A 14,940-nucleotide genomic window follows, 5' to 3' on the forward strand; every position below is an offset into this window, starting at 1 on the left:
ATAAAACTGTACTACACCATAAGGCACATAGTGAATATTTATTTATCACAGAGGTTAAGCCTAAGCTAACTTTATAAATACTGGAAAAGCAGGCCAGAAAAAAAAAAAAGGGCAGAGATTTGCTCAACGTCAAAGCTAAAGGATGCTTCTAACGAGATAGGGCAAGGAGAGAGGAAAATATTTTAGTAGCATTCCATAACTCCACCTTCAAATTTACTCACTCCAAGCATTCTTTCAAGTTCAGGACACTAAAATTGTTTCCACTATCTTTTGCAGGATGAGTAAGAATCCCAGTAAGAAAAGAAGAAGAGAAACAAATGGTTTCCAAACAGGAGGCAGGACACTGTGCGTGCCATAGAGCAATAAGCACATCAGTCCAGCTAAATATGAGCAGCAACTTAAGATATCTGAGCATGGGATTGGCCAACTTTAAATGGCCATTTAAGAAAATCTGTGGCTCCCAATCTCCCTGTCTTTGTTTACCAACAAGCCTTTTCGGCCCCACCCGTGTTCCAAGACAAATCAGATCAGTACACCCCAATCCTTTCTAAAGCCCTAAGTTCTTTCTTCCAAATATTTCTAACACTTTATATATTGGTCTGGGAGGAAAAGCATACTGGGGTGGGGTTTTCAGGTGGATGACATTTCCAAAGTGGAGAGGACAAAGGCCTCTGGCTTGGCTTCCTGCTTTAGTACTCCTGTGAGCAAGAACTCAGGTGAGAGGATGGGCAGCCCAACCCGAAATGGAATGGCACATCGAGGGAAGTCCTGGGAACATGTGATCACAACTCTCTGAGGCTGGAAGAAAGAGAAAACAGAAAATCAGGGGTGAAAAAGAATCCTAGAAATAGGTTCGGGACCCACTAATCAGTCTTAGCAGCACAAAAACAGTACCTCCTGATGGGAAGCCGTATGACACACACTGTGTATGAAGAACTCTTGCCACAAAAGTTGAACCTGAATTTGTTCAACCTTTTAAAGTTAACTACGATTTACAGGAAATATAAAAGATAGAAAAACAAGATAAATGACACAACAAGGGAGCAAACAGAAAAATCCAGACTGTGGAACATTCTAAAGGACAAGTGACCTAGTTTCTGCAGGAAGTCAATGGCAGGAAAAAGGCTAGGTGGGTTGGGGGGTATGCCCTAGAGTAAAAGCAAATTAAGAGATACAGCGCCATTGTGGGGATACATGGACCTTGTTTGAGTCCTGATTTGAACTGTAAAAAGACATTTTCAGATGACTCGAGAAATTTGATTAATGGAGTAAGACAAAGTTACCAGGAAACAATTGTTAATTTTGTTATTGACCAATAACGGCATGTGATTATGTAAGAAATGTACATATTTCTTAGAGATGTACATTTTAAGTATGTAGGAAAAAATAATAATGACCTTTGCAGTTTCCCTTAAAAATTTCAGCAAAGAAAATGAAAGAAAAAGGAAAAAAAAAAGGGATAGAGCAAATGCAGCAAAATCTAAATTAACCTGTTGAATCTGAGTGATTGGTATATGGTGGTTCGCTGCATTATTCCCTCTCCCTTTGTGTATATTTCAAAAAATTGTAAATACAAAAATAAAAATAAGTCCATTTGGTATCAGCAGACCTCTTCCTTCTCTATCCCTCTCTATACCAGAGGTCTTCCCCCAGCCTCTCACTACTCCGTGTTCCCAACTGTACCTCCATTTTTCCTCTAACCTGTTCCCATTCCAGCCACCTCTCTAACTGCCACCTCACCAGATCCTGAACACACCACCCCTACCTTATAGGACCGGGGCATGCTGGGTAGGACGGTGCCTCCACAGCAGCTGATGATCTCTCCCATCTGAGGTGGTGGTGGCTGGACTCCTGGGGTCACGTGAATCTCATAGCCCTAGGAGGAAGAGAATGGCGGAGACAGTAGATGATGCACTGAGAGGCCGTGGACCGCTGGGAAACAGCTGAAGTGTGGGGCAGAAGATGGCCTCTCACCTCCAGCAGCCTTCGCTCCCGAGCCCGGCTCAGGGCCTCCCGAAGGCTGAAGCCAAAGTTCTTCTCCTGCTCAGGATCAGTCACCACATATTCAGCCGGGGGCAAGAAGCAACCTGCCTTGCGGGACTAAGGACGGTAACAGTATCAAAGCTCAGCCCAGCCCTTCACCCAGCTCTTCTGTCTAGCGTTTACAGGGAGCTCACGAGGTGTTTTCAGAATTAAGCCTTCTGCTTCACTAACCTCGTCTTCCTGTACCCACATTCCTCCCACCGCTTTCTAGAGCCCCATGTGAGCAGCCTTCTCCCGTCACTATCTCTACGGGTCTGTCATCATCTCCTGGCCTCCCACCTGGTGCAGCCAGTCCAGGGAGAGGATGGGGATGCCCCGCCCCAGGGCACACAGGAACTTGACTGTCCGGCGGATCCGATCCGTCACCAGGTGGGAAGCCTCAGCCACTGAGCTGGCCATACTGCCCCCCAGGGCCAGCACTGCCCGCTCTCCATGAGCATCTACCACGCCTGTGAAGAGCACCTGTGAAGGGGGTTAGCCTGAGCTGGTCACGGCAACCAGCGCCATCGTCTCCCAAATCCCCTGGGTCTCCTCCCGTCCTACCACATCTCCACCTCCCACAAAGCCCCAGGGCCCTTCTCTCCTACTTTGGGGGCCGTGGACTCTTGGATAGGTTTGGTCCGTCGCAGGCTGCGGCTCGGTATTTCCCGGGGCTCCTCCTCTGTCTGCTCTCTCTTTCTCTTGCCTGGTTCTGGAATCACTACATCCTGGGATTGAGAGAGAACTTGGTGGGAGTTTCCAAGCCCCCAAGCTCTTTCCAAACTAGGTGACTCCAGCCCCCTCCTCACCTCTATCTTCCTCAGCTTCGCTGCAGGATTTTCTTCTTCTTCCTTAAGGAATGCTGTCTTCTGGGGAACTTCTCTTTGGAGCCGTTTTTGAAGTGGAGGTGAGTCCACAGTAGCTAAAGGCCTCTTGTGATTTTGAGAGGCCTCAGGCTGGGGCTCTGGGGTGAAGCCAGATCTATCTGCTGCCTCCCCCTTTGGGATCTGGGGAGCATGAGTGGGTGCCTCGGGAAGCTGGGCAAAGGCAGGCTCAGGAATGGTGCTAAGGGACTCGGCTGCTCTCACCGCCCCTCGTCTCTGGTTCCTTGAGGACCGGGAGTTAGGTTCGGAGGGCGCAGAGTAGGGTTCATGAACGTGAGCTGTGAGAGACCCAGGTTTCCTAGTGGCCCTTGGCCTCCTGCTGCAATTGGCTTCAGGGATGGGCTCAGGGGGAATAGGCTGTTCTGTGGGGACTGGAGAGTGGAATTCAGGGGTGGTAGGAACTGGCACAGCACTTACTGTAGAAGACCTTAGTGTCCTGCTCTGACCACACTGAGCTATGACTTTGGGGGTGACAGGCTGGTCTGTGGGGGACGAAGGTTCAAGGTAAGGAGCTGTGGGTTCAGTTGGCTGGGATGTCTTGACAGAGGACCTATGTGTCCTGCCCCGAGTGGCCTGAGATGTGGGCTCAGGGGTGAGAGACTGGTCTTTAGAGGTGGAAGGCTGGGGCTCAGGAGTTATGGGGACAACTGGTTCAGGGGTCTTAGCAGAAGACCTAAGTGTCCTGCCCCGAGGGGCCTGAGATGTGGGTTTGGGGGTGACAGGCTGGTCTGTGTGGGCAGAAGGCTGGAGCTCAGGGGCTGTGGAGACACTTCGTTCAGGGGTTTTGACTGAGGACCTGAGTGCCCTGCCCCGAGTGGCCCGAGATGTGGGTTTGGGGGTGACAGGCTGGTCTGTGGAAGTGGAAGGCTGGGGCTCAGGGGCTGTGGAGATAACTGGTTCGGGAGTCTTGACAGAAGCCCTCTGTGTCCTGCCCCGAGATGTGGGTTTGGGGGTGACAGGCTGGTCTGTGTGGGCCGAAGGCTGGAGCTCAGGGGCCGTGGGGACATTTTGTTCAGGGGTTTTGACAGAGGACCTAAGTGCCCTGCCCCGAGTGGCCCGAGATGTGGGTTTGGGGGTGACAGGCTGGTCTGTGTGGGCAGAATTCTGGAGCTCAGGGGCTGTGGAGACACTTCGTTCAGGGGTTTTGACTGAGGACCTGAGTGCCCTGCCCCGAGTGGCCCGAGATGTGGGTTTGGGGGTGACAGGCTGGTCTGTGTGGGCAGAATTCTGGAGCTCAGGGGCTGTGGGGACATTTCGTTCAGGGGTTTTGACTGAGGACCTGAGTGCCCTGCCCCGAGTGGCCCGAGATGTGGGTTTGGGGGTGACAGGCTGGTCTGTGTGGGCAGAATTCTGGAGCTCAGGGGCTGTGGAGACACTTCGTTCAGGGGTTTTGACTGAGGACCTGAGTGCCCTGCCCCGAGTGGCCCGAGATGTGGGTTTGGGGGTGACAGGCTGGTCTGTGGAAGTGCAAGGCTGGGGCTCAGGGGCTGTGGAGATAACTGGTTCGGGAGTCTTGACAGAAGCCCTCTGTGTCCTGCCCCGAGTGGCCTGAGATGTGGGTTTGGGGGTGACAGGCTGGTCTGTGTGGGCAGAAGGCTGGAGCTCAGGGGCTGTGGAGACATTTCGTTCAGGGGTTTTGACAGAGGACCTAAGTGTCCTGCCCCGAGTGGCCCGAGATGTGGGCTTGGGGGTGACAGGCTGGTCTGTGGAGGGGGTAGGGTGGGGCTCAAGGGGTACAGAAGAAACTGGAGAGGACCCTTGGGGTTTGACTTTGGGTTTTGGGTGGAGAGCGTCCAGCTCTGAGGAAAAAGGAGTCTCCAGAGCTTCCTGACTCTCATTTTGTCTGGTCCTGGGAATGGGCGGTTCTGAAGGAGGTGGAGAGGGCGAAAGGAGGGACTGAGGGGCAGGACTTTTGGGGCTCTGAGAGATGAGGGGGTTCTGGAGTGGCGCGGAAGCTTCCTGCACTGCCGGAGGCCGACAAGCAGCTGGGGATTCCTGATCACCCTGGGGAGAAATGGAAGCCAGTGAGGGAGGAGGAGACAGAGAGAAGAGAGACAGGACTTGGATACTGTTCTTGATCCTTGTTTATAGAGTGTACTCGTGGCATTTCTCTTTCTGTCTGTTCCATTAGACTGGGAATTTCCTCTTTCCCAAAGACCTCTCCCCAAAATGCCAGTATAGTATTCTCCATATATGGATGATGCTAATAAAGAGGACGGTTACGAGAAAGAGGGAAGGGACTTGAAAAAAGGAGCTTTCTGAGTCAGGGAGAGGGAGACAGAACTTGGGGAACAGATACGGAAAACAACAGGTGTCAAAGTAAACGGATAGAAGCCAACTAAGGAGCCAACTAAGAAGCCAACTAAGGAGCAGTGAAAATGGAAGAAAAGTTAAAAACATGGGGAAAGGAGTAGATGAAAGCAAGGTCAGGGGAAGGGGCAGTGGAGGAGATGCAGAGATGACCTGTGGAGTGGGGAGGTGGGTACAGAAAGCAGCTCTCACCCTGGAAGTCTTCTCAGCAGGTGGCATCTTACAATTCAAGTAGCCTAGACAGAAGGGAAAGACAAGTAGCTGAGGTCTAAGCAGTCAGTCACTTAGGGGTTGATTATCATGAGGGCTGTGTACCACCTTAGGCTCCCCTCTACCTTCACTTACCTCTCTGCTGCCTCCTGGGTCTCACTGGGGCACCCCTTCCTCCACCTGACTGGCTCCCAGAAGCTATGGGGTCTGAAGCAAGTCCCTGAAGGTCTCCCGCCCCCGCTCCAGGCTCTGGTGTCGAACCTGAGGCCTGGCCTTTCTGGTCCTGGCCCCCCGCCTCTGTCTCCCCTGTCTGTGGGCCTCTGTCCAGCATCACTTTGGGTACCTTCCCTTCTAACCCACCTGCCTCACACTCTCTCTCTGCTACTGGTTTCTCTGCTTCTCTGTCAAATATTTCTCTTGTAAGAGTCTGCTTTTCTCTCTCTTTCTCTTGTATTTCCTTAGGTGTCTCAATTTCTACCTTCAAAGTCTCCATATCCCTTTCAGTACTTGCACTTTTTACTCTTTTGTCAGACTCTTGTTTCTGAGTATCCCTAGCTAACACCTGTTTTTGTTCTCTGTCCTGTATCCCCCTGGTTGATTCTTCCTCTCCCAACACATCTTCCCTCTCTCCTTCCGAGGGCAGTTTCTCAGTTTCCCTCTCCAATGGCCCTCTCTCAGGGGTCACCCTCTCTGCTGTTTCTCTTGGTGTACCCATGTCTTCCTCCACAGTCTGCATCCCTCTGCCTTGAATCCCCAGTGACTCTGCATGAACTGGACTTTCTGGATGTTGCTCTTGTGGTGCTGCCGTAGGTGGAGAGGGGCAAGGTCCATGGGCTTCAATGTGGGTGGCAATGAGCTGGGTCTCAGAGGCTTCAGACTCTCTCGGACAGAATGGCTGTGTAGCCAAGACCTCCCATGGCTCATCCAGGGAACCTGAAAGCAGAGTGAGTGAGTGAGAGAGAGAGAGAGAGAGAGAGAGAGAGAGAGAGAGAGAGAGAGGAATGTAGGTTGAAAAGGTAATAGCTTGAGAAAAGATGAAGACAAATTCATGCATAATAAATTTAAATGGGTTATTAAAGGAAAGCTGGGAATAAGAAAGATAGTCATAACATTTAACATTTGTCTCAAAAAGTAAGCCCAAACCTTCATATAAAAGCTCTCTCAGTAGCCTCTTAAAAACTTATGCTAGACTAGTTGCTCTATGGGTCTGACTTAATATGGCATTTTTTTCTGATGAGATGGAGGAACATCAGCAAAATGTCAAGGAATATAAAAGAAACGTGTAGAGGGGGAAAATAAGGATGCCAAGTTAGGGACACAGAGGAGGGGAGAGTTTCTTATACCTGTGGCCTGGAAGCTGCAACGGGAAGGGCCAGGCTCTTGGGGCAGAGTAAACAGGAAGGCCTGCGTGGGTTCATCCTCCATGCTGGGGACTGTTGCACAAGAAAGCATGGCCTGAGCACTGCTCCACAGAACTCCGGGGTCCCATTCTTAGTTTCCCACCCTGCCCGTCCCAGCTTTCACACCCTTCAAGGACTACCAGTCTGATCTCCAAGCTCCTGTTTGTACCAGTATCCACATGACACAGATGTCCTCACCTTCCAGGCTCTGATTCTCTCTCTCCACAAAGCACTGGGTAGCTTGTAGGTCCAGATCTTCAGAATCTGGTGGGGGAGGAATATAGGATAATTAAAAAATCACAGCTGACCCTTAACTCCTTCCTTTTTCTCTACTATTCTCTCCTCAGCCCCAACCCCATGCAATAGACTGAATCTCTGTGTCTCCCCCAAAATTCTTACATTGAAACCTAATTTCCAGTGTGAGGGTATTAGGAGGTGGGGCTTCTGGGAGGTGATTAGGTCATGAGGTTGGAGCCCGCGTGAATGGGATCAGTGCCCTTACAAAAGAGACTCCAGAGAGCTTCCATGGGCCCTTTTGCCATGTGAGGACATAGTGAGAAGATGGCTGCCTATGAAGAAGGAAGCGGGGCCTCCCCAGACACTGAATCTGCTGGTATCTTGGACCTCCCAGGCTTTAGAACTGTGAAAAATAAACTTCTGTTGTTTATAAGCTACCCAGTCTATGGTATTTTGTTATAGCAGCTCAAATGAACTAAGATACCCTAGAAGCATTTTTTATTGCAGGGGTTAAGGGAAGAAGGAAGGCCAGCACTAACCATCGTGGTTGTCTCCAGAGTTCATGGTCCTATCCACATGTGGTTCTCTCTCCCTTTCTGTGGGGGTCTGGGCCCCCTCTCTCTGTGGCTGGGTGGGTTCCCCTGGAGTGCCTGTGTCCACCACCAGATGTGCTATGTTATTCCTTGAGACAGGGAGAAGGTCCTGCTCCACTTGGGCCGCGGGTGACCCACCCTGGGCCCCAGCCATAAAAGCTCTGCCCTGTTCAAGAACGGCTGCAGCCCACTCTGTCCCAGTATCTTCTTCTGCATGAAGCTGGCTCTTTCTTACATCTGCCACTGCTGAGGCTGCTAAGGATGTGTTCTCCTCTGCATCTGGGCCACAGTCCCCAGCTAGAGGAGGCTGGGCTTCTTCTAGATACACCACAGGCAGCTTTGCTGGGCCTCCTTCAGCTTCCACATCTGTTTGACGTGTCCATGCTACAGGTACTTGATGCTTCTCCAGAAGTGTAACAGCTGGCCCTGGTGGGACTTCCTCCACCACTTGTGTGTTGACATGCACTGTGGCAGAGGCTCGGCTTCTCTGCAGGTGGAACCCCAGTGAGCTCTTCTCTTCCATCACCTCTGTATCACTGTCCCTGAGAGGAGGTTGACTCTTTTCCGAATATGCCTTGCCCGTGTGACCCCTGGGAACAGTTCCTGTCTTCTCCACTGGGAGCCCCTTTTCCTTCACGTCTGTGTCACTGTCTCTCCCAGCAGAGGCTTGGCTTTGCTCCAGAAGGGCCACCGGTTGGGCCCTATCCTCTTCTGCATCTGCATCTCTGTTCCACGCAACGGCCCGGCTCTCTCTTAGATGTGCCAGTGTGAGCGCTGCTGAGACTTCTTCCTTGTCATCTGTATTGCTATCGATCACGACAGAGGCTCGGCTTCTGTCCAGAGGAACGGTCAGGGGGGCCTCCCTCTCCTCTATATCTGTATCACTACCAGCCGGGCTCTCCTGCCGATGTGCCACGCCAGGTGCCCGAGGACTCTCTGTACCAACTTCATGGAAGATGTGCCTCTTCCTCACAGGAACTACTGCTGGGGTCGCAGGGATCCCCTCTTCTTCCACATCAGTATCACTGTCTATGAAGCCACAAGGCTGGGCCCTTTCCAGATGGACCCCAGTGAGCCTTCTCAGAGGCCCGCTCTCATCATCCACGTCTGTGTCACTGTCCTCCCCAGCAGGCTGGCTCCTCTCCAGAATCACTCCAACTGGAACCACCCCACTCCTCGCATTCCTCTCAACTTTCGTGTCATTGTTCTTCTCCTTCACTGAACACTGATCCTTTTCAAGCTGGATTTCAGTTGTGACAGGTTTAGGCTGTTCTGTCTCTGCAGCGGTGACTCTTCTGGCAGCTGAGGAGGGCTCCCCTGCTCCTGGTTGCTGACTTTCTTCCTCATCTGTGTCACTGTTCAAGTTGAAGGCAAAAGGTGGCCCAGGGCCATCCAGGGCAGACGAAGGTCCCTCCTCATCGCTGTGAAGGGAAGAGAAGAGAGAGTCTATAGAATCTATTTCCCCAGAAGGGATACCCCACTCAACTAGGAGCTCCTTGAGGGCAGACATGAGGTAGTATTTTCTTTTCGATCTCCAGCAATTAGTTTTCTACTTGGCACATCAGAGGTGCTCAATAAAAATTCAGTTGATTGAACAAGTATGTGTAGTTCCCCAGCCCGGACTTTCATGGTAATAAGTTCTCATAGAGATGGATCCTCCAGCCCCTGATTCCTCCTTCTTTTGAAGACTCAGGTGTCTGGCCCTTTGGCACTCACCTCTCTGGAACTACTGTTGCCAAAAAGGAGGTCCTTGGTCCTTTCACCACACACTTTTCAGAAAGAGAATCTGTCAGTTGTAGAAAGGAGTAAGTTGACAGTTTTAAACTCACAATCCCCATCTCCTCACCCGCCCTCCCAATACACAAACTTACCTACTTCTTCCTCTGAGTCCTCAGCCAACAGAAGCCTGTGGGGTTGAGTTCCTCCCTGTACCCTGGGTGTCTCCTCTACAGTTAGAGGGCCCCGGGAGACAAAGGACAGGGGGACATCCAAGCGATGGTACTGGCAGGGCAAGTCAGCAAAGAGAATCAACTCCCGGTCCCTCAAACGATGACTCACCCCAGGGCCTAGGACCTTAGGAGGCCTCAGGATTTGAGTACCATTGAGGCTCCCACAATCCCGGAGGACAGGTGCCTTGTCCCAGGCCAAGATTTCAATCACCGCATGTTGTTTGGAGATAGATGAATAGGGCAGGGCCACAGAGCAATCAGGCATTCGGCCTACCACATTCTTCCCGAGGTATAATGGGAAATCTAAGAATTAGAGAGGTAGATGGTTTCCAAGGCCAGAGTCCTGACCTGCTATTAGGAAAACGTTCCTGTTAAGTACCTCACTACTCACTCAAGGTCCCCCCATGCATCAGAAAAATAAAAGGCCCCAGGATAACTAGCTAATAAAGAATATATGCAATGCATTATTCATAATCAATACCCCATCCATCCACACTGGATTATTTTCTATTGTGGTAAAATATACATAAAATTTACCATTCAGCCAACTTTTCAGTGTACAGTTCAGTGACGTTAAGTACATTCACATTGTTGTGCAAAACATCACCACCACCCATTTCCAGACCTCACTGGATTTTTATCTGAATCCCTTCATCTTCTCCTACCAAAGTAAAATCACCCCCATTGAGTCCAGGGCACTTGCCTGGAGCAATCAGATCAAACAGCCCCCTCTTCTCCATTCCCAGTAAAACCTTTTTTCAGATCTCCCAGATGCGTATCTAAGCTTACAACCCTCCAACTACCTCCCCACAGAAATAAGAGGCCTATACCAGTACTTCAGCACCCAATAACCCCTGACCTTTTTCTGGTCCATAGGAACTACTGAAGATACGCAGTCGCCCAAGGGGCTCCGAGCTACACCCCAAAGATTCACTGGGTCTCTCTTCAACCTCCTCCTCTTCTTCAACTTCCCAGTTAATAACCTGGGTGTCTTCCATGATCTGAGAAAAAAACACATTATTATCACCTCTTTCAGTGGGTCACACACACAGCCTCAGAGAGGAGACTGCTAACTGCTGTAAACCTGGATAGCTATGGAGGCTGATGTTTCCCTTTCTGCCGATCATTCTGTTGTTATTCTTCTGAAGCACTTAAGAAATATCTTTGACCGTGATACGGAATAAGAAATAAATATTATAGAGTCCCCAGTACAGAAATATATATAAAAACACATGCTTGGGACTTCCCTGGTGGTCCAGTGGTAAAGAATCTGCCTTCCAATGCAGGGGACTCAGGTTCGATCCCTGATCAGGGAACTAAGATCCCACATGTCGCAGGGCAACTAAACCCGTGTGCCACAACTACTAAGCTCGGGCGCCTCAACTAGAGAGCCTGCGTGCCACAAACTACAGAGCCCACGTGCCCTGGAGCCTGCGCGCCACAACTAGAGAAGAGAAAACCCGCACACTACAACTAGAGAGAAGCCCCCGCACCGCAATGAAAGATCCCGCATGCCTCAACGAAGATCCCACGTGCTGCAACTAAGACCCGACACAGCCAAAATTAAATAAATAATAATAAATAAATAAATCTTTAAAAAAACAAAAAACAAAAAAACTCCACATGCTTATTTATAGATAAATGTTTTGAGAAACAATGTTAAGCCTTTATACAACACACTGATAGTTGTCATTCTGTTTTTTTTCTCTTCTCAATTTTTTAAACGCCGACTTGCAATCCACTAAATTGATTTCACTATCCACTATTGGGATAACTTTCGCCAAACATCAACTATGTATCAGGCATAGTAGCCATGAGGCAGGCGTTTAGAACACTAAGGCTAAAAATATTCAATCAGGATAACACAGCAGGTAAATGAAAAGGGTAGAAATAATTATGCTTCTGGCTGCAAAGCCCATGCTTTTTACACTTTATCAGATCATCTCAGTGTGATCAGACTAAACTGCAAAAAATCGTAACAGCCAAAAGAGAGGCTTGGTAGGTGTCAAGCACTGCTCTAATTACTTTATATTCACTGACTTATTTAATTATCACAAGAATCCTGTAAACTATTATTATTACTTTTTGTTTTTGGTTGTTTTCCTTTTGGACACGCAGCATGGCATATGGGATCTTAGTTCCCTGACCAGGGATCGAACCCCTGGCCCCTGCAGTGGAAGCACGGAGTCCTAACCACTCGACCGCCAGGGAATTCCTTATTATTACTTTCTATTTCTCAGATAAAGAAACTGCAATACAGATGGATTAAGGAATTTGTCCAGGACCACCCAGATAATGTCTCTCCTCTGTTTAATATTCTTTGATGGATTTCCATGCCCATAGGATAAAATAAAATCTAAACTCCTTAGCAAGACCCTCCACAATCAGAACCTCATATCCTCAAATGTATGTCCCACCCGCACCTCACCCAAGCCTATGATTCAGCCACATGGACCTTCTCCCCAGTCTCTGAACACACTGCTCCCGCTGTCCCTCTCATCTGCAGGCCTTAGCCAGCTCCTTAGCCCTTTGTTCATAGTTTTTTGGTCCAAATCCTACCCATCCTTTACAATTCAGTTCAAATGTCACTTCCTCAGCAAAGCCTTGCCTGGAGTCTTCTCTGCTTTCTGGTGTTCCCCATGTTCCTAAGTGTTTCACGGTGGTTGGTGGACTTGTACTTATCCTGATAGTTCTCACCATAGTGTAACTATAACATTCCATTTCTGCCTCACACCCCACCTCGAGAACTGGACCAGGCAGAAGAACTGTGTCTTTTCCCCAAGGGTCCATCATATTCATTCAACAGTTATTGCGCACCTGGTACCGCTGTAAGTATTCGGGATACATTCCTGAACCAAAAGTAAAACTAACTCTGCCCTCTTAATTAAAGAACAAATAAGATGAAAACTCAAAACGGTATGAAAGAGGCTACTCTAAAGGGAAACTGTTGACAGGTTGGGAAAGTAGGACACCTCCCTGGAGATAGTTTTAACTCCGTTCTTATGACTGGCGAACTCAGCTGGTGCCCATGACCCTCGGCTCCAATCCATGGGCCACCACCTTTGATCTCCCTCCATCCCATGGGTTCCCTCCTAGCCCAACGTCTCCCTGTGTCTTCATACCTAAGGTCAGGAAGGGGCGTCAAGTAAGGATGAGTATTATAATTCGAGAAGCAAATTTCCAAGTATCCTCCGCCCAGTCGTACCAAAGGCACGCCCCTCCCGCCCACCGGGGAAAACCAAGATGGCACCCGGGGAACCGTGGGCGAGGCCCCCTCAGAACTCACCTACTTTGAGTCCCCGCGCGCGCCACCAGTAACGGCCGCGACCGGGATGGCGCGAGTGCCTGAGCGGGGCGAGGGCCGATTCGCTGATTGGCTCCTGCCGCTGTCTTTCACAGCCCGCCTGCACGCCGACAGAGCAAGCCGCCAACTCCGAGGCACAGCCAGAGCCCCGCCCCGTCCCCGCCCCCTTACAGCTCAAAGGGGCGGCTTCTCCGGGGAGGCTGAGATCAGTTGGCTGAGGCTGTAATCAGAGGCCGCCGAAGGCGCACAGAATAGTGCACCTCGATTGGGCAGCTCCAAAGGACAACCCACCGCCGCTTCACCGCACCGCCCACTTCCCGCGCAGATTTCCAAATCGCGACCACAGAGTCTGGCCGCCAGCAACGGATAGAGGGGCTTATCATAGTCGTCGCCCCAAGCATCTAGTGCGGCCAGAGCGTCCTTCCCCGGTCCTCCCAGACATGGTGTCCGCTGACTCATGAGAAATGAAAATGGGTTGCGGGTTGTAGTCGTGGCTGAAGGCTGCAGTTTGGAAAATATCCCGTAGGCGTGGCGCTTGAGGACTCATTGCAATGGAAGTTCATTTTCTTATGAGTTAGCTCGTCTTGAAGTCATGTCATTTCCTCTCTGAGAATACATTCCTGATGAACATTTTGAGGTCATTCTCCAAGAGTAAAGATCCCTAGGCAAACAGAACTGTTTCGTTAACCATCTTGAAGGCTGACCGAGGTCTTTGAAGGGTTCAAGGATGATAAATATCATTTATTTCATTAAATGTCATACTAAGACAAGAATAATAATTTGACATGAATAATTTAGGAAGACCTTTTGCATTCTTATCTCACTTCATTCTGACTACAATAGGCAGAAATAGGTTTTATAGAAAGAATCGGAGCTCTGCCGATAACTTGCCTACAACTAATGTAAGGTAGAGACAAATTGAAACCAGTTCCCTAATTGTAAACCCTGAACTCTCTTCACTACCACAAAATACGTAATTACTTTCATTGTGATCATGCCCTAAAACATGAACATTCTATTTTAAGTGGGTAGACGGGTCTTACACAACTTGATGTTCTCTTATTTATAAAATGACTGAGAAATGTGTGTTGAATCCAATGTGAATTAACAATGATGACCTTGATATCACATGTCCTTTATCACAGTGCTTACCACACTCAATTATTGTTTATACACTTCTCACGAAATTGCAAGATCCTGGAGAACAGTGAGCTACTTCTTAATCATTTTTGTATCCCTAGCGCCTGGTTTGGTGGACACTTAGTATCTCTCAAGTTGAATTAATCCCTGAGATGAAACATGCCACTCAGACTTCAGCTCATCCAGTTTTTTCCCCATCACCTTCCTACCCCTTTTATTTCAATCCTGAGGCTCCTGGAAGGTTGCCATGGTCAGCCACCTAGTCAGTGAAATCAGTGAACTGAAAAAACACTGACTTCATCAAAGTGTCTAGAGAGGCAGGCTGGAAGACACTGAAATTCTATCAGGTATCTCACCCCATAGTTCTCCGCTGGACAATACAGTGTGTTAAACGCTGCTCTAAGGCCCAGACCCCCCACATGGACAGACACTTCTGGCATATCAACTTCTCTAAACCATTCAACTTATTCTTGAACATACCCTTCACACAATTACTTCTCTATCTTGAAAAGCCCTTGCTGCAATTTTGTTTCTAAACATTATCATTAGAAAACTCCCAAGGAAATAGCAGGAGGGCAATCCCCTCCTTCTTCCTGAGGTATCTGGGGGAGCAGCAGCTTACTGAAGTCCATGCCTTGGGTCACCAAAGGACCAGCTGTTAGATAGCAGATCAGGGTGCCGCATTTCTCCCCAGTTTTCGCTGAGCTAAGCAGTCCTGTCTTCTCAAGAGCTACCGCAGCGGGGAGCTTTCAGGGCGTGCCCCCACTCCACCTTCCAACGCCTGGCACCCCCGGGTTCCCAATTTCTGTATCCGTAAACTACTCTCTTTTTATACCAGAAAAGTCCGGCATAGAGGAAGGAACCCTTGCGCAAGGTCATTTTTCATTAAAA

The 14,940-nt window shown here is 49.5% G+C and overlaps 1 protein-coding gene across 3 annotated transcripts; it reads right to left on the minus strand.

Moving 5' to 3' along the window:
• Window positions 1–19: 19 nt before the first annotated feature.
• MDC1 (mediator of DNA damage checkpoint 1) lies at window positions 20–13,570 on the minus strand. 3 transcript variants are annotated; one of them, XM_059938281.1, is made up of 15 exons: window positions 12,892–13,570; window positions 10,465–10,606; window positions 9,528–9,908; window positions 9,373–9,442; window positions 7,603–9,077; window positions 7,025–7,090; window positions 6,770–6,859; window positions 6,138–6,359; window positions 5,409–5,452; window positions 2,832–4,910; window positions 2,631–2,750; window positions 2,323–2,505; window positions 1,975–2,100; window positions 1,766–1,876; window positions 20–798 (listed from the first exon to the last, which is right to left on the minus strand). In XM_059938281.1, exons 2-15 carry the CDS (start codon window positions 10,601–10,603, stop codon window positions 631–633), a joined length of 5,274 nt encoding a protein of 1,757 aa, XP_059794264.1. In that variant the 5' UTR covers window positions 10,604–10,606; window positions 12,892–13,570; the 3' UTR covers window positions 20–630. The 3 variants fall into 3 exon arrangements, with proteins under 3 accessions (XP_059794264.1, XP_059794262.1, XP_059794263.1); XM_059938279.1 differs by having other exon boundaries at window positions 5,562–6,359; XM_059938280.1 differs by lacking the exons at window positions 20–798; window positions 1,766–1,876; window positions 1,975–2,100 and having other exon boundaries at window positions 2,397–2,522; window positions 5,562–6,359.
• Between the last annotated feature and the right edge of the window lie 1,370 nt (window positions 13,571–14,940).

This window comes from Balaenoptera ricei, chromosome 11 (assembly GCF_028023285.1).
Source record: "Balaenoptera ricei isolate mBalRic1 chromosome 11, mBalRic1.hap2, whole genome shotgun sequence".
NCBI classification, from domain to species: domain Eukaryota; kingdom Metazoa; phylum Chordata; class Mammalia; order Artiodactyla; family Balaenopteridae; genus Balaenoptera; species Balaenoptera ricei.